We start from the raw sequence: 22,987 nt of genomic DNA on the forward strand, positions 1-22,987 counted from the left end.
ATGGGGAGCTGTAGCAGGGAGTGGCAGGGATTCATGGTCAGGTGTTAAGGCATATACCATCACAATACCCTTTTTGATCACTGGTACACTCTGTGATATAATTGGAATTGGAATACCATTCAAAGCGGCGTTGAACCCCACTCACTCACTCACTCACTCACTCACTCACTCACTCACTCACTCACTCACTCACTCACTCACTCACTCACTCACTCACTCACTGCATAAATTACCTTCCTGCTGCAGCAGTAATCATATCAACATTTTACCTTTAAATAATCCAGTTGTGATTACGATGAAACATAAACATCTGGGTTTCACACTCTGACCCCTGAGTCTGCTGTTCAGTGGGGAATATTCACGTTAAACACCATGCAATATGTCAGTATTCCATAGTTACAGATCCCTGGTGGTCATCAGTTTCCCAATTGAATTTAAACCCTTGTTCATGTTCTACATCAAGCTACAACAGGAAGAAAAAGGGTTCAAGTTAACTTGATACACAATGGGATTTCCTTGATTCAAGATGATGCACAGATTTATTATGCCGACCATGGTGACTGATAAAACTATTTTGATATTAGATTGTTTCATGAAGGAAGAGAGTTCCTAGTGCATCACCCTTATGTATAAACTATGTGGAAAGTCTGATTAGATGCTGCACATTCTTCTGTGTTCTCTGCACCTGGTCAGTCCCGATTAGCTCAGAATATCTGTTCAATGATTGCATCGTGTCCTTCGTTGACTCTGTTCCGTGATTGCGCTGTGCCCTTTATCGTTTTATTGTTTTCTTGTCATAGTTTTTGAAAGACGATGGCTTCTGGCTTCACTTGCATCTGGATCCTCCTGAGTCAATATGGATGCTGATGAAATTGGATTTGGTTTCAAATAAAAAAATCCAATGTTGGACTTGTTGATTGATATTGCCTCACAGTTTGATTGTTTGTGTTTGTTGGTTAGAAGAGTTCATCTTTTATCTTTCAATCTCTCCCACTCCCATGTATCTGTCTTTTCCCTATGCTAATATGCATACTTTGTCAGTCTATTTTCCAATTAACTAGCAGCCTAGGATATTTTTCATAATATAACACATTTCTGTAATAAGACATTAAACATTTTATCGGGTTCTGTTTGTAATATGAAAGTCCAGAATTGATATTGGGTTCAATAAATTGCATTAATTGACACTTTTATGTTGAATTCTGTTTTATCACTGGAGAGTTGAAAGATAAAGCTGACCTTGAGAGGTCCCCATGAGGACGGACATGAGGGCGATGGGTAGCTGCCGGCTGTGAGTACGGCTGAGATATGTGGGTTGTTCGTGATACGATGATATCATTGCTGATATATATTTCTTAATCTTCTTTAGAGAACATTAGCAAAAAATCAATGACACTTTCTATTTTCATTTGACTCGGATTCATTTCATTCGTGAAAGCCAGATAGTTTGGTCATAAAATTAATGTTCGTAGCACATATGTTGCCATGGTTATTGCTGATTTGTCCTTTGCTGATAGAACAAAGGTAATATAATGACAGACATTTGATTAAAGACGTCAAGACAGGAATGACAGAGTGTGTGAGATGAATGTCATGGTTTCTGAACTTGTTTAAATGTTCAGCACACATGCTGGCAGTTTGAAGAAAAACTACCTCTTCAAGAAAATATCACTTAAAAAAAAAAGAATGTAATTATTTTATCAGTTCCTTGTTTTTCGCTGACTTTGATCATCCCAGCTAGACAGTGGTAGTTGTATTTTTTGTGATTTTGTCAGGCGGTTCACTCATTGACATAAGGAAATATCTTGACCGTACACTGTCAGCGTCCACAACAAGGCAGCAAATGTAATGAGTTGGTTGTTAGATCTCTGTTGTCATCAGTGGACATGTACTCCGGGGTAGACTGTACTCTTGTCGCTATGCCAGACAACTGTTGAGGATGAAGTAGATGCTGTGTCTCACACCAGGAAAAAGGTCGACCTTTCTGGAGTAGTCTGGTTCGTCTTTGAATCTCGAGGCTCTGGCTGTGTCACACAATTTGTTTTGTTGTATCTATTTCAGGAAATGCTATACGAGTATTAACCTGTAGAACTAATATACGAAGCATTTTTCTTTAGTAGCTTTATGAACTTTTGTAATAAGTGTATGTTAGTAGTCCCTTCATAAGCTGGTGTACTTAAGAACTGACCTTCACTTTGTGTCAGTTCATTGGAGTATGAACCTTCATAGAGTGAGGGCCAAACTGTATGAACGTCGGAGCTTGTGACGACGTTCATACAATGTTTGGCCCTCACCCTATTAAGGTTCATACTCCAATGAACTCACACAAAGTGAATGTCAATTCTTATAATTTTTTATCACAATTTCTTACCTCAAAAGATGTAAGCCAAGATCACAATATTTTAGTACGTGTGACTTCATGTTTACACTGACAGCCAAACAACAACCAGCTATATCGCGGAATAAAATAGTTCCCCAAAAAGAGAGGTGACATGGATACATGGATGCAAAACTTGCTCTTCAGAAACATCTTTTGCAACACATGTGTTCATACAATATCCCCATTAGATGAGAAAGGTCTGTAATGAACTACCTCAGTAAGTCAGCCACAATGACAGCGCGTCGTAATACATTTACCTCAAGTACAAGACGTCAAACTGGCCGACACGATAAACGTGACGGATTTCCAAAGTTGTTATTGAACCTGTGGCAGTTACATGTGTTAGTCATCATTGATCAACTGACCTATTATTGAAAGGTGATTAAAGATGCGTCAAACAGACACCAAGGTAAATTCGTAGATTGCTGGAGATGGTCACTGTCAGCCTAGACACAGATCGAGTCGATACTGACGATAGTTTGGATGTGCATTTTTTCGTTTGTTCATTAGGATGGGCCGTAGCGAGGAAATCCGTGAACAATCATGCAGTCAAGTTCTCTTACGTTTCTCAATGTATACTGAAATGCTGAGACCAAGATTAAAGGTTCTATATCATCAGAAATAATGTTTATGCATGTTTTCGTGCTAGGGAATTCCCAGGGGCTTCCCCGGGAATGTGGAAGTAGTCCGTCAGTATTTACGTCATTTCAAGAACACGGTCTCGTGAAAAACGTATGAACGTCAAATTGTGTCGTTCATACACTTATGAACATCAATTTCGCAGTCATGTGACCGACCTCTCGTCCAATGAAAAAGCTGTATATCGTGTAAACGTCAAATTAAAAAATTATAACAAAGTGTATGTCATGTAATCCCTTTGGACTAGTGTATCATGTCCTGCCCACCAAGGCCAACTCAGCAATGAGGAGTTCTTGTCAAACCCACCAAGGTCAACTCAGCAATGAGGAGATCTTGTCAAACCCACCAAGGTCAACTCAGCAATGAGGATATCTTGTCAAACCCACCAAGGTCAACTCAGCAATGAGGAGATCTTGTCAAACCCACCAAGGTCAACTCAGCAATGAGTAGATCTTGTCAAACCCACCAAGGTCAACTCAGCAATAAGGAGATCTTTTCAAACCACCAAGGTCAACTCAGCAATAAGGAGATCTTGTCAAACCCACCAAGGTCAACTCAGCAATGAGGAGATCTTGTCGTACCCACCAAGGTCAACTCAGCAATGAGGAGATCTTGTCAAACCCACCAAGGTCAACTCAGCAATAAGGAGATCTTGTCAAACCACCAAGGTCAACTCAGCAATGAGGAGATCTTGTCAAACCCACCAAGGTCAACTCAGCAATAAGGAGATCTTTTCAAACCACCAAGGTCAACTCAGCAATAAGGAGATCTTGTCAAACCCACCAAGGTCAACTCAGCAATGAGGAGATCTTGTCGTACCCACCAAGGTCAACTCAGCAATGAGGAGATCTTGTCAAACCCACCAAGGTCAACTCAGCAATAAGGAGATCTTGTCAAACCACCAAGGTCAACTCAGCAATGAGGAGATCTTGTCAAACCCACCAAGGTCAACTCAGCAATAAGGAGATCTTGTCAAACCACCAAGGTCAACTCAGCAATGAGGAGATCTTGTCAAACCCACCAAGGTCAACTCAGCAATAAGGATCATGGCCATTCTGACCGTGTAAAAAGGACATGCACTACTAGAGACACCTAAATGTGTCATTACCTCCTCACAAGTATTACTTTCAGTGAAGTATGTTTGTGTGACAGTATCAGACCTGTCTCACGACCACCAGTGGTTCACTTTAATGTGAAGAGGGTCAGTTATGACGTGACAAGCAGATGACGTCACAAGATAGACAATGACTTCAAGATGTCCGTACAGGCCGGCTGATTTGCTGGGTACTACCAGGGGGCAGGGTACACTCGCCTTTTTTGCGAACACCTGGTATCATTACTATTTGATAGTGATTCATAAACACATGTTCATGATATAGTCGGAATCGTACAATCGACTCTGACTTAAGCAGAGATTTCTTATAAATATGGTTTTGTCACTTTTATTTGTATGTGTGTACAAGACCTCATCTGGTCAATCAAATGAATTTTATTACAACTACTGATATACCTTATAGAGATTGCGATTTGCTTTGACACTTTGTTGTGAAAAGATATTCAACAAATTTTCTTTTGTAATAAATATATGAAAATAGGATCATTAGCAGCAAGACAGGTGGGAGATCTCCAGTCCAGACTGGTGCTCTGCAGGTACAGGAGAGCTAGCTATGTGTGAGATGTGAGGTGGGATGTTGGCCATGCCTCCCCAGTGTGGAAGCCATTTACTGTGGTCAGCTCAGGAAGCAGAGGAGTCTCACACACAATGTGTTTTGACAACAGAGGGTGAGAGGTCTGTAGCAATAGATCATATCCCGGCCATGTCTGTTGGTACATGACGGACATTTAGCTGGTATGTACATCCATTATTGGCTTCAGTGGATGGAAATATGGCTTATTTTGTCAAGCTGGACATAACAGCAACCAGCTTGTTTTGTCAGGGAACTGTGTTTATTTATCTAACTCATTGCTCTTTTGCTTAATCAGATGGCAGTTTTATCAATATCGGCCAGCTATGTCAGTGTACATGAGAGTAAATGACTCTCTCAGGTGGCAAGAATTCAGGGAATATCGGTGTAATAGACAGCTGTTGTGAGAAACAATAAGTTAGACAAACACAAGATAACTACAACTGAGGGTTTTACTTGAAAAAGCAATACCTGCTCAGAATCAATGATGATAAAGGCATCACACATGTCTATGTTATGGCTACAATTACAAAACACCTTTCTCTCTACAGTGAGTATAGGTACAAGACTTGTGTCCTAGTAACAGTGTTACTGAACATATGGTGTTCACTGGTGAAGATGTTCCTAGTGACAGTGTTATTGAACAAATGGTGTTCCACTACTGAAGATGTTCCTAGTGATAGTGTTATTGAACAAATGGTGTTCACTTGTGAAGATGTTCCTAGGGACAGTGTTATTGAACAAATGGTGTTCCACTACTGAAGATGTACCTAGTGATAGTGTTTTTGAACACATGGTGTTCCACTACTGAAGATGTTCCTGGTGACAGTGTTATTGAAGACTTCTCCCTGATTACAGGCAATGAAATAAAGAACAAAATCTAAATTGATTACAAATTGTTGGGGAACCTGGCATGCCAGATTTCAACAGATTTTCCAAAGATTTCCCTAATTGGAAGAGAAGTATTAATGTTATGCTCCAGTCATGCTTGCCATTCTGTGTGATACTGGCTGTCCATGGAGGGCTTGCATGCCATGCTGTGTGATACTGGCTGTCCACGGAGGGCTTGCATGCCATGCTGTGTGATACTGGCTGTCCACGGAGGGCTTGCATGCCATGCTGTGTGATACTGGCTGTCCACGGAGGGCTTGCATGCCATGCTGTGTGATACTGGCTGTCCATGGAGGCCTTGCATGCCATGCTGTGTGATACTGGCTGTCCACGGAGGGCTTGCATGCCATGCTGTGTGATACTGTCTGTCCATGGAGGGCTTGCATGCCATGCTGTGTGATACTGGCTGTCCACGGAGGGCTTGCATGCCATGCTGTGTGATACTGTCTGTCCACGGAGGGACAACTGTGTGTTGGTCCTACTCACCAATAACAATTTGGAGATTTTTTTACAACTCTTTCACACAACAAAATATAGTTTTCTGATTTGATTTTTCAACATCAGGTTATTGTGAGATGAAAGAAGTGGCTGGTTTATGGATTCCAACCAATAGGTGTTACTTGGAGCTTGTGTTTTATTTGTTGGCTGCTGCAGCTTCTTCCTGACAGATCTCGTTTATCTCCCAGGAAGTGGTGCGGCTGATTGCAGAATGTAACTGCTGATTATAGGGATGCCGTTATTTTCCTCTTGGGTCCTCGTCAGTAACAGCACTGTCATTGAGTTATTACTGGACGTCTCAGCACGGTCTTTGAGTTATTACTGGACGTCTTGAAATGAGGTATGGTCATCTCACACCATGGACACCCAACTTCCTGGTCAATCGGAATCTGAGTTATTGCGTTATCAGGAAAGGTTGGCTGAAAAGATATATCAAACTTCTTGTCATCACTCTAGTCCCCATGTTGCTAGTAAACTTTGTTAGAGTTTGTGTTGATAAATCCAAGTCTGTGAAATAGGAATGTGAATGGTGGGGTCAGGCTGCACTGAGAGAGCATGTTGACACTGTCATGGAAACACAGGATGTCTGTTGGCTCCACATTTCTTTGTGGGAATCCTTGGCAGGAACTTGTGGCAGGGAAGGGATCCAGTAGTCTGAGGCTGTGCATCCCATAACTCACTCACTCACTCACTCACTCACTCACTCACGCACTCACTCACTCACTCACTCACTCACTCACTCACTCACTCACTCACTCACTCACTCACTCTCTCACCCACCCACCCACTCTCACTCACTCACTCACTCACTCACTCACTCACTCTTTATTCCCCTTACTAAATTAATATATTACTCACTCAATCACTATCTGAATATCTCCCTCACCCGCTCACTCAATATCTCACTTTCATAATATCTCACTCACTCAAAATCTCACGCGCTGACTCAGTATCTCGATATCTCACTCACTCACTCAATATCATTCATACAATATCTCACTCACTCATTCAATATCACTCAATATCTCACTCACTCATTCAATATCACTCAATATCTCACTCACTCATTCAATATCACTCACTCAATATCCATGGGGCGGTCGGGTAGCCTAGTGGTTAAAGCATCGCTCGTCACGCAGAAGACATGGGTTCGATTCCCGACATGGGTACAATGTGTGAAGCCCATTTCTGGTGTCCCCCGCCATGATATTGCTGGAATATTGCTAAAAACGGTTTAAAGCCATACTCACTCACTCACTCAATATCTCACTCACTCATTCAATATGACTCACTCATTCAATATGACTCACTCAATATCTCACACACTCAACATCTCACTCAGTCAATCAATAGCTCACTCACTCAATATCTCACTCACTCATTCAACATCACTCACTCAATATCTCACTCACTCACTCACCATCTCACTCTCTGTCTCAATCTCGTATTCACTCACACATTCTCACCCTACTTGTATTCTTTTATGCCTCTGCATCCACAGTTACTGTTTATTGGTTTATGATGGATGATAATTCCTCCTCCCCGTGGGAAGTGCTTTTCTGTCATATTTTCCTACATGGGGTCACCTTGCCTTTTGTCCTGTCAGTATAGGATGTTATACACTGGTTAGATCTCTGCCACAGGAGGAGGTCCAGTGACATGAAAATGATGTGCCACATTTTGATCAATCATTCTGGGATAAAATGCTAATATTTCACCGATTTCCACCATGCAGTCGACCCTCCCAGAGACTTCAATGCATCATCCTGGTTCTCAGCTTTGAATCATAATGTCCACATAGACCAAGATTGATGAGCAGTATAACAGTGATATGTACCTCGTACAGAGACATGTAGGGGATGACCCCCTCATTCCCTCGGAGGCTATTGTAAACTAGCAGGCCTCACCCCAGGGGCAGCTTATGAAACAGTGATATGTACCTCGTACAGAGACATGTAGGAGATGACCCCTCATTTCCTGGGAGGCTATTGTAGTCTGTCAGCCCTCACCCCAGGGGGCAGGACACCAATTCAGGGGACCCTAAGGGTCTGTAGATGGGTAAGGAACCGGATCACAGGATGGGTATAATTTGTCCAGTGTGAGTATGTGGTCCTCGGATTGACCCCATGTCTGTCCCTGTCTTATCCCATCAATGACAGCTGATTGCTCTCTGATTGGTTGATTGGCGGGGATGAAGCTGGCGAATAACTGGATGAGAACAGAGTGATGAACTTAGACAGGAGTGTGACCCTGACATTTACTGGTGTCAATCAGGGGATGATGGGAGTGGAATCTGAAGGGGGACCTGGAAAAGCTAATGCGTTGATTTATGTCCTAGACTTTGTGTCAGGGAATATCCATTGTGTGTAAGCATATGCCCAATACACAGAGATGACAGCGGTGTATTGGTGTTCTCAGGGATGATACAGGCTGGCCCAGGCTTAATTATCAGCCTTTCCCTCCAGCCACGAAGTGATATAGGAATGGGTCCATCCTTCTATCTATACTTCCGTCTATCCGTCGTTTCATTTCCGGAGCAGAACTAAAAAGCCATGAGGTATATATTTACCAAACTTGGCACATAGGTAGCTCTAGTGGTGAACTGGTGCCTTTTGAAAGTTTAGGATATAAAAAAAAAATATTTTTCGAGTTTCCATGGCAATGACTTTGACTGAAATGGCGGTAGTGCTCCTTTCCAGAGCAGATCTTGAAAAACTATAATATTTCTTCACCAAACTTGGCACATTGATAAATCTAGGGGGTAAACTGGTGCCTTTATCATAGTTTGGGATTTTTGAAAAATATATTTTTCAAGTTTCCATAGCAACCGGACATGTTGGTGGGGGATATGAGTATTTCATGCTTGTGTCTAGTTAAAAAACACACAAACTTCTCAGGTTTGACAGTTCAGGAGCAGATATGGACAGATATTTCATTCAGGTTACAACTTCTTAACAGGGTTGCTCCATAATTACTTCTTAAAAATGTTGGACTACAAGCTTCAGTGTTATATGTGTTGATTGATTCTTGGTATAAAAATGTCTGGGTGCACTGTAGATTCCACAGTAGATGACATCACTGACCCTTGAAGTTTGCTGCTAGTCTGACAACATGCTGTTCCTTGACATGCCGACACAAATGGGGGTCTCCATGGAAAATGACTTAAGACCAATTTCAACCAATCTGGGGAGATTTCTCTTGAGACACAGGCTGGCTGCTGTGAGAGAGGATGCTGGGATACTTCTACTCGGCCTCTTCAGCCAATGACAGGCGGCAGGGAATTGACAACTTTTAATTGCTGTAAACTGTGGCACTGTTATTATCAGCCATCACTGGAGCAGATGCTGCATTAAGTGGCCGAAGTAGTGTGGCACATCTGCACATTAAACTCACTGACATAGTGAGTGAGTGAGTGAGTATGGTTTTACGCCGCTTTTAGCAATATTCCAGCAATATCACGGCGGGGGACACCAGAAATGGGCATCACACATTGTACCCATGTCGGGAATCGAACCCGGGTCTTTGGCGTGACGAGTGAACGCTTTACCCACTAGGCTACCCGACCACCCCTCTCACTGACATAACTGACTGCCTTCATTGTCTATTGGGTTGAGCATTTGCCCGGAGAGAGGAAGGTCATTGGTTTGATCACCAGCTACGTCATACCAAAAGATGTTTAAAGATGGTACTTTTTGTCACCCTGCCTGGTGGTCATCATTAAGGAGATAAAACAAGGACTGGCCGGTTGGGCACTGACAGCAAATTCACAATACCTTTGTTATTATATATCATTAGGATTTATGTCTTAGAAAATGGCTATAAAAGCATTGCTTCAAATCTGTAGATAAATATGGGTAGTGAGGTAGCTCAGTTGGTCGAGTGTTCGTTCATTATGACCATGACCCAGGTTTGACTCCCCATGTGGCTTTAATGTGTAAAAGGGCGGTCGGGTAGCCTAGTCATTTAAGCGTTCGCTCATCACGCTGACGACCCGGGGTTTGCTTCCCGATGTGGGTACAATGTGTGAAGCCCATTTCTGGTGATATTGATGGAATGTTGCTAAAAGCGGCGTAAAACCACACTCACTCACTCACTCACTCACTCACTCACTGTGTAAAGCCTATTGGTTGTGGCCAAACTGGGACATTGCTGGAATACTCATTATGTGAGAGTGAGTGAGTGTGTCTTTCCTCTGCATTCAGCAGCATACCACAGTACTATATAACAGTTACCTCCTGGACAGTAAAGCCAGACAATATGATGTAGCTTGTCTCAAGAATCAATTGTTCATAACACCCACTTGGGACCTGGTTCAAAAACAGAGTATTTATATGGTGCAGAGATGAGGACATGATATATATACATAACCTAAATGCATGAAAACATGATGGAAATGGAAACTCAGGGATAGAACCCTATCCATATGTATGATTTTTACATGTTTTTAAAGTTATTGACAACGTTCATCAGGGTATGGGAGCGGTCGGGTAGCCTAGAGGTTAAAGCGTTCGCTTGCTGGTCGAAGACCCAGGTTCGATTCCCGACATGGATACAATGTGTGAAGCCCGTTTCTGGTGCCCCCGCCGTGATATTGCTGGAATATTGCCAAAAGCGGCTTAAAACCATACTCACTCACTCACTCATCAGGGTATGTTTGGGAGATAAAGGTGTCTGATTATGCCTGTGTACAGATTCTAGTGGCAGATACAGACTTATCCTCTTTGGGCCTTTATGCTGGTCTATGCTGAAACATGTGGGAAATACAGTCCTGGCAACAAAACCTGACCATTCATTTGGAGGGTTCACGGTTTGTTCTAGGAGGTTGGTTTTATCAGTCTGGGAAGGGTCAGCTATTTCTACCAGTGCCATTAGATTTCTCCTGAGATCTGTATACACTGGGCATGAGAGTAGGACGTGCTCCTCATCCTCCCTGGAATATGTCTTGATGGATCTGCAGGATGGACTTCAGGTCAACAGCCTGCAATGATGGAGACTCCTAATTAGTTATCAACTGAACGTTTCAAATACTTGTGTGCACACTCAATTTTCTAATCCCTCAAATTATGTGTCAGTCAGACAGCAATTGTAGCTTTGTGTGAAGCTGTGTGATGTTCTGTCATCTGTCTGCCGGTTCACTGTGGCCTGTTCAGATGATTGTGGCTTATTCTGTTTTGCTCCTTGGGAGAGATATTGGCATGTCCTGCCGATGGGGAAGATATTGTGCCTCCACGTAATGGCAGCAGTGTGCCAATATTGGCACAACACTATAATCTCCCCATCACATTGAATCAGGTATCGTCACCCTGTGCCCTGATTGAGAGAGACCTGATGCTTTCTCTGCTAATTGGTCAGCAGTGGCGCCCCTGTCTGTTGGGTTTTATTGAGTGGTGTTTAAGTGGTTAATCAACACGTAGCATTCTGTCAGAACATACCGCTCTCCTTGTTTACAGTGTCTCCTATGTCAATAATGGATAATGGCGGACACCTCTTGACATGAGTTAATCAACTTATGTTGAGATATGCTGACATGGTCATGTTTGGCCATCTTGATTTGGTTTCTCAATTAGTGGTTCCATCTAGCTCCCAGTGGAGTGGTGAAATGTCGGTGGGAGCATCCTGGGTGTCCAAGTGATGATGTCTAATCGAGTCTCCACTGGGTATCCAGAATAACATTGTGTCTAACTGAGTCTCCACTGGGTGTCCAGAACAACATTGTGTGTAACTGTGCTCCACTGGGTGTCCAGAAGAACACTGTGTCTAATTGAGTCTCGACTGGGTATCCAGAACAACATTGTGTCAAATTGAGTCTCCACTGGGTGTCCAGAACAACATTGTGTCTAACTGTGTCTCCACTGGGTGTCCAGAAGACCATTACCGTATTCGACGTAATAAGCGCCCACGGCGATCGATATTTGCTAATATATTGGCTAGTGAACAAACCCAATTAGCAACCCCTCCGATTCATCAATGTACACAAGACTTATTTATTCGCGTATAATACGCACTTGTGTGTTATATGAACCCTTAATTATGGGCAAATAAATTCTGGAAAAATATATCTGTCGTATATAAATATGGCTGAAATATTGCCGATGTGACGTTAATTCTTAATTCACTCACTCACTCACTGTTGTATATAAACATTTCAGACTGTCAGGATTTATCTTTTAACTCTGTTTTTTTTCACCAAAATAATATTCTAATAAGAGCCCCCTATTTCTAATTTTGAGAGCGCCCTGGGCACTTATTACGTCGAATACGGTATATCTAATTGTGCTCCACTTGATGTCCAGAACACTGTGTCTAACTGTGTCTAATTAAGTCTCCACTGGGTATCCAGAACAACATTATGCCTAATTGAGTCTCCACTGGGTGTCCAGAAGAACACTGTGTCTAATTGAGTCTCCACTGGGTGTCCAGAACAACACTGTGTCTAATTAAGTCTCCACTGGGTGTCCAGAACAACACTGTGTCTAATTGAGTCTCCACTGGGTGTCCAGAACAACATTGTGTCTAATTGAGTCTCGAATGGGTATCCAGAACAAACATTGTGTCTAATTGAGTCTCCACTGGGTGTCCAGAACAACATTGTGTGTAACTGTGCTCCACTGGGTGTCCAGAAGAACACTGTGTCTAATTGAGTCTCCACTGGGTGTCCAGAACAACATTGTGTCTAATTGAGTCTCCACTGGGTGTCCAGAACAACACTGTGTCTAATTGAGTCTCCACTGGGTGTCCAGAACAACTTTGTGTCTAATTGAGTCTCGAATGGGTATCCAGAACAAACATTGTGTCTAATTGAGTCTCCACTGGGTGTCCAGAACAACATTGTGTGTAACTGTGCTCCACTGGGTGTCCAGAAGAACACTGTGTCTAATTGAGTCTCCACTGGGTGTCCAGAACAACATTGTGTCTAATTGTGCTCCACTTGGTTTCCAGAACACTGTGTCTAACTGTGTCTTATTAAGTCTCCACTGGGTGTCCATAACAACATTGTGTCTAATTGAGTCTCCACGGGGTGTCCAGAACAACATTGTATCTAATTGAGTCACCACGGGGTGTCCAGAACAACATTGTGTGTAACTGTGCTCCACTGGGTGTCCAGAAGAACACTGTGTCTAACTGAGTCTCGACTGGGTGTCCAGAACAACAGTGTGTCTAATTGAGTCTCCACTGGGTGTCCAGAAGACTAGTATGTCCTCATGTTGATTCTGAGTAGGACTCTAACAACCTTTGCTTGTCCTATGAGGCAACACAATGGATCAGCTAGCCAGATGCCGCAATTTTCTTAATTGTGTGTCATGTATACGCTTCTTAGTGAACATTAAAGAAAAGTAAGGCATGGATTTCTGACTTATAAATTAATTATTTGTCTCCCTTGATAACAATATTGTAGAACTGTCTACCTTGATAACAATGTTGTAGAATTGTCTCCCTTGATAACAATAAATAATGTAAAATTGTCACCCTTTATAACCTTGATTGTAAAAAGTATTAATTTCATCAAGTCCTGTGTGGAAGTGAAGGTGGGAATGAGTGATAACCTACACACAGATGTTTAGAATGGACTGTGTGAGTTATTGAATCAAGAGATTGCCAGGTACACACAAGTGATGGATCGTCTCCAATATTTGCAGACAAACAGAATTAAATTGATAGATTACAGTGTAATGTTATAGATGTTGGATGAAATTGATATATCTGGCCACAGCATGTGTGTGGGTGCAGTGATATTCAACTGAGCTTGTCTCACAGCAGGAGAAGGGGGTAGGGGAGGGTCAAGGTTGGAAAGTTATTTCTTTAAAGTTTCAAACCCAACGTAGGTGAAAGAAACTTGTGACTGTTGCCATTTCAAATTTCAAACTCAGATCAGTGATATCAGTCTTTGCCTCTGAGGGAAAAAATAGATTATAGATTTATTTTCACATGTCTGAAGAAATCATAAAGACCCTATGAAGACGTAGTTAAAGGCGATAAGGTATCACATGATCAGTCACTTGTCTGTATCAGTAACTGTGATGGAACACTCTTAATGTAGCTGGAAGGGGTCTGATTGACTCTGAAGCGCCGATTTTATGGGAATCAATGGCGTGAGGCCTCTTCTGCTGGAGTGTGTTTGAATTGCGAGGACATCAAAGACTGGAGTGATGTAGATGCTGCTGTTGTGCATGACGGCGTCCCCACAACCTGTGCAGCTCCGTCAGTGGCTGCTGGACCTTCCATCATGTCTTCCTTCAATCAACTGCAACCATCAAAGTCTCGCTGGCTTGCCTCAGGGCAATGGTCTATTTTTGCTTTTCCTTGGAAAATGTCTTTTGATGGAAATTGATATGCTGTATGTTTAGTGAGTTAGTGGATATATTTTATTGTAGTATAAGGGGAGGTAACTTGTGTTACCATACATGTACGTGCAGTGTAAGGGGGATAACTCTAAAAGGATGTAGAACGAATATGGCAGATCAAGGGGATGGGTTGCGAGGTCAATGGGTGCATTGTGAGAATAGAAGGAAGCAGAGGGCAGTTAGACTCTTTGGACAGCTGAATTTGTATAATAATGGAATAAAGATGTGCGTTGATTGTGAAGAAGTTCTAAGCCTGACAAACAGAATCAATATTTGTGAAAGTGGTTTTAATTTTATTTTTCAACATAATAATCTCTCAGGTGATGAAGCAAATCAGCATAGCAAGCACCGGTAATCATCTTTTGACTTTCTAAGTTATCAACAAGAATCACACCCTTTGCATCCCAGAATATAGTGGTCATAACTTTCTTCACCGATCTTGAAAACTTGAATTTCTTTAGTGCCAGAGAAGTGGAATGATGTTTTGCATATATTTGTGGTAGACCCATGTTTCATCACCTGTTACTAATCTGTTTTTGAATTTAACGAAATCCTCCTCAATTAGCTCTAAAGTTTCTCTGGCAATGTCTCTTCTTTTTCCTTAAGCATTTAGACATGTGGGCTCCCAACCAGCAGATATCTTATTCATTTGTAAATGTTCATGAATAATAGTTTCATGAATAATGGATCCATGGCTTACACCTGTGTCTTCCTCAAATTCAGTAACGGTAATACGTCTATCTGACAATATACGTTTTTCTCCTTGATTGAATCATCATTGATGGAAGTTGAGGGACATCCAGACCTAGGGTCATCATCAAGGCTTGTTCTCCCAGCCTTAAACATAGCTACCTAATGTTTAAAAGTGGAATAGGTAGGGCACTTATCCCCATGCACTTGTGACATACGGTCCTGAATTTCTTTGGGAGTACTTTTCTCTAAAGTAAGAAACTTGATGACTGCTTTGTACTCGTTCTTTTCCATTTCTGTGTCCATTTGGCCCCCTACCACGTTAAACTGGCTGTCACTAATATACAAACGGCCTCAACAGACCAAATACACTTGCATCGAACAACTCAAACAATGTACTACATTGACTAGATCACTTTGTTATGGCCCAAAGTTGAAAGTTAGTCAGGCTTTGATCTGTTTGACCAACAACGACTTGAATGGGTTCTCTGGGACAGTTTGATGATTACAATATGTTATGCCTCAGCAATATTCAAGCATTATCATGACAGACACTAATAAAATCTGGAGTAGACAAACCAGTGGTTGATAGCAGGAGCAACGACTTCTTCTGCTGGGATACAGTGAAACACAATCACCTCACCTCACCTCACTTCACCTCACCTCACCTCACCTCATTCCGACCCACCCCACCCAACCTCACCTCACCTCACCGCACCTCACCTCAGCCGAACCCATCCCACCTCACCTCACCGCACCTCACCTCACACTTCAAGCATGAGGTACAGGGCACCCATTCTGCCCTGAATCCCAACGGAGAGACAAGCATTGGGTACTGGTGCCCTACTTTACCCCATGAATGCCTATATTTAAAGTACACGCATATCAATTGCCGTGATAATAAAGGTGTGATAAAAGATAAAAGATGGGAGTGGTGGCTACAAGTGGGTGGTGTGGATGGGTAGATGGATGTTGGTCACAGGGGATGGGTAGATGGATGTTGGTCACAGGTGATCACTAGATGGGATGATGGTCATAGAGGATGGGTGAATGTGATGGTGGTCACAGGGGGTGGGTAGATGGATGGTGGTCACAGAGGATGGGGAGATGGATGGTGGTCATAGAGGATGGGTAGATGGATGATGGTCATAGAGGATGGGTAGATGGGATGGTGGTCATAGAAGATGGATAGATGGGATGATGGTCATAGAAGATGGGTAGATGGGATGGTGGTCAAAGGGGGTGGGTGGATGGTAGAGGGTGAGGGTTGACAAGGTGGGAGTCCATGGCATTGGGTGGATGGGATGGAGGCGGGACACAGAGGATGGGTGGATGGGACGGAGTGGGGACACAGAGGATGGGTGGATGGGACGGAGTGGGGACACAGACTCGGCAGTGCTGCATGTTAAGCTATATAGTCACTTCTATTGATAATTCCTGACTGGCCCACTGTCACTAACAGAAACTAAATCTCAGACTCCCTAGATCACTGATAGCAAACCATGCTTTAAATCTCTCAGATTTGAAAATTGCTAGAGGCATGAAAAATAGACAAATCATTGAAAAAGTGCTCTCCATGTTCTCACAACTCCTCAATTCTTATCTAAAAGGATGTTTTATCGGTGAAAGATATGTCAGAATTATTTATGGTCCTCGATGAACACTTTCCTTTTTCACATTGTCGGCACTCATTTGATTTGAAATCCTCACCAACAAACTTGGCAGTTCTAATCGGTTGAAGGTTAAAAAGTGTAATTGAATTTAGTTTGGGAGAAAAACATGGGAACATGTTCCTTTGACCATTACCGAAGTTTGTAATTTGTTCTCTGCAGGTAATTAATTCTTTTGGCAAAAATCTTTATCTTTTGTCATGTCTACTTTAAATGTATTTATAATGAAAACAAGTATTTAGGTATTTTTCCTTCCAGTAGCTTTGACATTTTGATTACCTTTCAAATGTAATTGACATTTTATCTTCCAAACTGAAATTTCCAATAAAAACATGACAAGTTGCCAGATACAATGACACGTCAGCTGGAGTGAGTGCAATATTTAGCCTCATTCAGCAATATGGAAACGTTATCACGACTGCTGGGACATGATCGAGTCTGGACTCGGCCAACTGATGGTTGATAGCATGAGCAACAATGCCACATGGGTGTGATGACACCGGGATGAAACTTGTCACCACCTGATCAGCCCATCAACCTACCGGTATGCTTGTTGTAATACGGCTCAAGTGGTCAGGCTCTGTGACTTGGTCGATAATATGTCATCGGAACCCTATTGCATTGATCGAAACACTGATTGTCGGATCAGGACTCAATTATGTACAGACCACTGTCATATAGCTGGAATATTGCTGGGTGCGACGTTAAACAACAAACAAACTCTGCAGGTTGGCAGAGTTGGGAGAGTTGGCTTAACTAGGTTGTCAGGCGGTGGTGTGGATGATTGGTCATGCTATCAGTCAGGTTTGTCTGGTCCAGGCTGGAATAGTGCTGACCAGGGTGATAAACAATATCAACTCACGAGAAAAGGGAATTATGACATCAAATATCGATAAGTTGATATCTTAGCATTCTTCCTGCTGAAGAACAGGACCCAGGAACAGGACAATAGCTGTCTCTTACCTTTATTCAACCTAAGATGTTATGATCCTGAAAGACTAATAAGCTCTCTGTTTGATGATATTTGGAAAGTCTGGTGTTGCCACATCCTGGTCCAATGAGAGTCAAGATTCATTTCCAACTTCTTGTGATCATGTCTCGGGTGATTGTGACTCATGTAATTACACAATCAGCTTGTCAACGCTTTGTTCGGAGGCGACATGTTTCTCTGTGATTCATCCCCTGGGATGATGTTTGGGAGATGCGGAGGAGGAGGTGTCACAGCCGAACCCGGACGTATGACTGACATGTCCAATACAGTTCGAGATCAAAATCAATTTTCAACTCAATTATTCTTTGGTAACTCCAATTTGTTGAGTATATTTTGAACTTCATAGAGGCAGAACAGCTCCAATGAAATTTGATACCTTGGTTGAGATGAGACAAGATGACATCGCCTTTTAAAAGAATGATAAGCTTTTATTACCCTTGTGTATTTCCGCATCATCAATATCATATATCAAGAAGAAAAACAATAATAATATATTTTTCATTCCTGACATTTGTCTGACTCAGTCACTGCGGCATTAAACCGACATTACCGTATTCGACGTAATAAGCGCCCCGCTCTAATTTGCTAATATATTGCCTAGTGACCAATCCCAATTAGCACCCCTTCTGATTGATCAATGTACACAAGACTTATTGATTCGCGTATAATACGCACTCGTGTGTTATATGCACCCTTAATTATTGGCAATAAAATTCTGGAAAAATATATCTGTCGTACAAAAACACTTCAGGCTGTTAGCATAAACCATGAAATTTATCTTTCAACTCTGTTTTTTTCACCAAAATAATATTCTAATAAGAGCCCCCTATTTCTAATTTTGAGAGTGCCCTTGGCGCTTATTACGTCGAATACGGTAAGTTAAACATGACCTGACATGGGAGTGTTATAAACCAGACCATCAGGTTTGCTTGCCCTTAGGTGATATGGGTAGGATGGATGAGTGAGAATGTTTAGCAATGGAGACTGCAATATTCCAGCAAAATCAAGGGGGGACGGTAAATAAACAACTCAGGTCCAGTCAACCAAGTGGTTGATAGCATGAGCAATGATAGAGGACATCAAGGTGTGATGGTCCACAACTAGCTCACATTGTGACTTCTTCAGTTTAGTAAGTGAGTGAGTGTGGTTTTCGCCCCTTTTAGCAATATTCCAGCAATATTATGGCAAAGACACCAGAAATGGGCTTAACACAGTGTACCCATGACAGGAACCGAACCCGAGAGGCCCCTGGGAGTGATGTAGACCAAGTAGTTGTGACATTGTATAATATGTTGTAATGTTTTCTGTTTATTTCCTTCCAGTCTGGGAAGCTGCATTTCGGTTACATCTACGGCATCGGCGTGGTGGGCTGCGTGGCCATGTATGCACTGCTCAACCTGATGAGTATGACAGGGGTGACTATCGGCTGCATCATCAGCGTCCTCGGCTACTGCCTCCTCCCCATGGTCATCCTCTCCTTCACCTCCATCGTCATCTCACTGCAGTAAGTCAGCATCACGCACACACATGCACACACACACATGAAAACTCACACTCACATTGTGTCATGTCACTGCAGTAAGTCAGCATCACACCCACAGATGCAAACACACACATGAACATACACACATGCGCACACACACATGCACACACACATGCACACAGACACACACACATTCACACATTGTGTCATCTCACTGCAGAAACTGACAGACTGACAACAGACCGAGACACCCTACAGTAGAGACAGACATCTAACTGTTGAGGTTACATGTGAGACACAGAGAGGTATTTTCTGCCCCTACTGCCTCATTACCATGGCAACTGCTTAATGAATATTGTTTCGTTTGACATAAGAGTGATTCTGAAGAAGATGCAGAATAGATGTAGGATTGTTGACAAACACCTTCAAGGGGTAGATAATTATTTCCTAACAACACCACTGTCTTGTGATGATACCAACTGATGTCACTCTGATCACGTGTGATTGTCGCGTGAGCGTTGTTCATACACAACATGTTGTCAGTGTTATCGGTAACATAGACTTCAAGACAGCTGGGGATTAAAGAATATAAATGATAGGATTTTTTTATTTTTTTCTACTTTGTGCTAGAATCCTTTGCTTCCGATGATGAAGTGTATGGGGGTTCAGGGAGATGATGATGACCATGTTCCAGATGGAGTGGTGTCGTCATGACAACCTGAACTTCACGGGTTTCAGTTTTGTGTTTCATAAGACTCTCAGTTGCACTTTGTGGTACTTCAGAAATTATTATCCCCTGCCAGGAAGTAGAAGGGGACATAGGAATGGGTGCTGTCTGCTTGTCCATCTGTCACATTTCATTTCCTGAACAGAACTCAAAAACCATGGGAGATATCTTTACCAAACTTAACTCATAGATAGGTCTAGTGGTGAACTGATGCCTTTTGATAGTTTAGGATTTAAAAAAAATATATTTTTCAGTTTCCATGGCAATGACTTTGACTTCATTATTCATCAAACTAAATCTCAACATTACTAGCATTTTGAATTTATTCCGAGTCCAGCAAAGCTTTGGCATACATATTTTAGGGTTTGATGCAGAATGGAGAGCAATCCTGTCTATATATTGGTAAATGATATCTCTTCATGCTGATCACTGGTGTTTTGGGAAAAAGTTTTCAAATTATGCTTTTGACACAGTTTGTTGATTGTTATACCTGAATCACTGTTCAAATGGTATAATACTATTCCCCCTAAGACTGCTGTTAGCCACTCCAGGACAGCTGATGATCCTTCTTCGACAAATTAAAACCAATCAGAACATCATGGCTACCAGATGTTCTGTTGCTGCCCAAGGGAAGAAATATTTTAGAAGCAATTTATTTTTTATCCTGGAGAGTGAAATGTTTCATGTACCATCTGAGCAGCAGCTGCAATATCTGACCCCCCACAGGTCCCCGGAGCACTTCCATCCCAACAATGTCCTTCTTCTCCCCCAGAATGGCGTATATCTCTTAGCAGGCTATAACTAATTTATCTCCCAATGACTTCCTATGGGAAACATAAGCCCATACTTCCTTCCTTAGTCCTGCACCAATGACTGTAGAATTCATATTTTTTAGGTATTTTTTTTACTAAAAGCCTAGGCAAGTGTAGATCAAACTAACCAAAACAGCAGAACAGGAAAGGTTCTTTCGAAAAAATCTTTTGATTATTTTCAAGACACGTTATAATTTACTGAGTGTTAGTCTCTTCCTTCTCCAGCCTTGCTCACTTGGGAAGAAACTGATGTAAGGTTTACCATTTCCCAGAAGGTCCCGAGGACTATTGTTATGTTTTGTTTGGATAATTAAAACCGTTTTTGGCATTTGAGTATTCACTGATATATATTGTGGTTGGCAGCATGCTCCTGGTCTGTGGCTCTCTGTTTACTGGCTGGTGTCTCCTGAAGCATCAGCCCCCCACAGAGACATTCAGTGTAGTATCTCTCAGCAAACAATGTTGTGTTGTGTAACATATTGAATGCAATAATCTGGATTTTACTCTAACACAATGTTCTACATTATACTCTAACACAATGTTGTGTTGTGTAACAGATTGAATGCTCTATCTGAATACAATATTCTGCATTATAATCTAACACAATGTTCTACATTATACTCTAACACAATGTTCTGCAGTATACTCTAACACAATGTTGTGTTGTGTAACATATTGAATGCACTTTCTGAACACAATGTTCTGCATTATACTCTAACACAATGCTCTGCATTATACTCTAAAACAATGTTGTGTTGTGTAACAGATTGAATGCTCTTTCTGAACACAATGTTCTGCATTATACCATAACACAATGTTGTGTTCTGTTACAGAGGCATCCTGGGTACAGTGCTGACTGTTGTGACCGTGATATGGTGTTGTCTGTCTGCGTCGAAGCTGTTTGTGTCTGCGCTGGCGATGGACCAGCAGCAGCTCCTGGTGGCGTACCCCTGCGCCCTGGTCTACGGGGTCTTCGCCCTCCTCACCGTCTTCTGAACACCATCTACACCAGCAACAACACCACAGGGAATCCCTGCTCTTCTGAACACAACCAACAACACTGAACATGACGAAGACACGTCTGTGACAATTTAACTCGACTTTTATAAATTTTATATTTATGAGAATTAATTAACTTTTCTTAGACAAGTAATTGCCGCTAAATTTGTACATTAAATGACTTGTCAGACTTCTGGTAAACAGTATCTGTGCAAAACATCCTAAACTCACTAAAGCTATGGTGACGTGGGATGTTTATATGCTGATTAGTGCTACTTACCTTCGCGATGATTCAGACGATGGTAGCAACTGTGGCCTCTCAATTTGTGTTTTAGATGAATTGTCAGGCTTCTGCCAGCATCACACAGAGCTTGTCTAGTCTGTAGTCAAAAACTCTTCCACAACGTTTACACAGGGGTAGTCTGAATGTTGTCAGAATCATGTCTTGGTATTTTAATAAATATATTCATACTTTTGAATGTTAATGCTTTTACTTCCATGAACTTCATATGAATAAATCCTGTGTATGGAATGAGTTGTGTTACTAGCAGTATGAGTATCATCTTGTCGTGCGTTGATTGTGTAGGGCTGATAACAGAGGTCCGTTGGTAGTGGAAGAGGTGGATTGTCCCTGTCAGAAATGCATCAGATAGATGTTTGTCTCTGAACAAGTGTAGACTTAAGTTATTTCACTTTGAACCAACATGGTAACATTCAACAAAAAACAGGCAAGCGAACCTACACATTATGTTTCTTTCCGTCTCAGCTTTCGGTTTCAAAGTGTAGTTTGGACAATGAATATGCATGAATTTTGCCAAATGTACTGTGCATGATGACGTGAGCAGAAAGGGAGTTCCCGCCTGTAATGTTGGGATTCCCCGACATTCTGTAGTTATAAATGCATTCCACTTAGGTGGGCGTGGCTTGATGTTTTACATTCATTGGGAAATGAATGCAATAACATGTGACCAATTCAGCTAATCAGAATGCGGGAATTACAATGAACACAACAGAAATTTATTAATTTTCTGATGAGAGAACAAGTTTGTCTTTAAATATCCAGTGACCACACCCTTGTCATAATAACCCATGTTAATGGGCGCCACCAAAGTGGTAAAGCTCCAGAACCGGCATCACGCAAAGCTTTTCCACCAGGATGTTCCTGAAACAACAGTTGATC

General features: G+C 42.0%; 1 protein-coding gene across 1 annotated transcript in view; it reads left to right on the forward strand.

Annotated features, from left to right (window-relative positions):
* LOC139449757 (protein YIPF5-like) overlaps nt 1-22,529 on the forward strand; it is a 182,391-nt gene extending 159,862 nt beyond the window's left edge. Inside the window, exons 6-7 of the mRNA XM_071231285.1 lie at nt 19,109-19,290; nt 21,642-22,529. Of these exons, the coding sequence (XP_071087386.1) occupies nt 19,109-19,290; nt 21,642-21,804 (345 nt within the window). The 3' untranslated portion in view covers nt 21,805-22,529. The remainder of the gene's footprint in view (nt 1-19,108; nt 19,291-21,641) is intronic.
* The last annotated feature ends 458 nt before the right edge of the window (nt 22,530-22,987 follow it).

The sequence above is a fragment of the Haliotis cracherodii genome, unplaced genomic scaffold, assembly GCF_022045235.1.
Source record: "Haliotis cracherodii isolate W230 unplaced genomic scaffold, xgHalCrac1.p SCAF_8, whole genome shotgun sequence".
NCBI classification, from domain to species: domain Eukaryota; kingdom Metazoa; phylum Mollusca; class Gastropoda; order Lepetellida; family Haliotidae; genus Haliotis; species Haliotis cracherodii.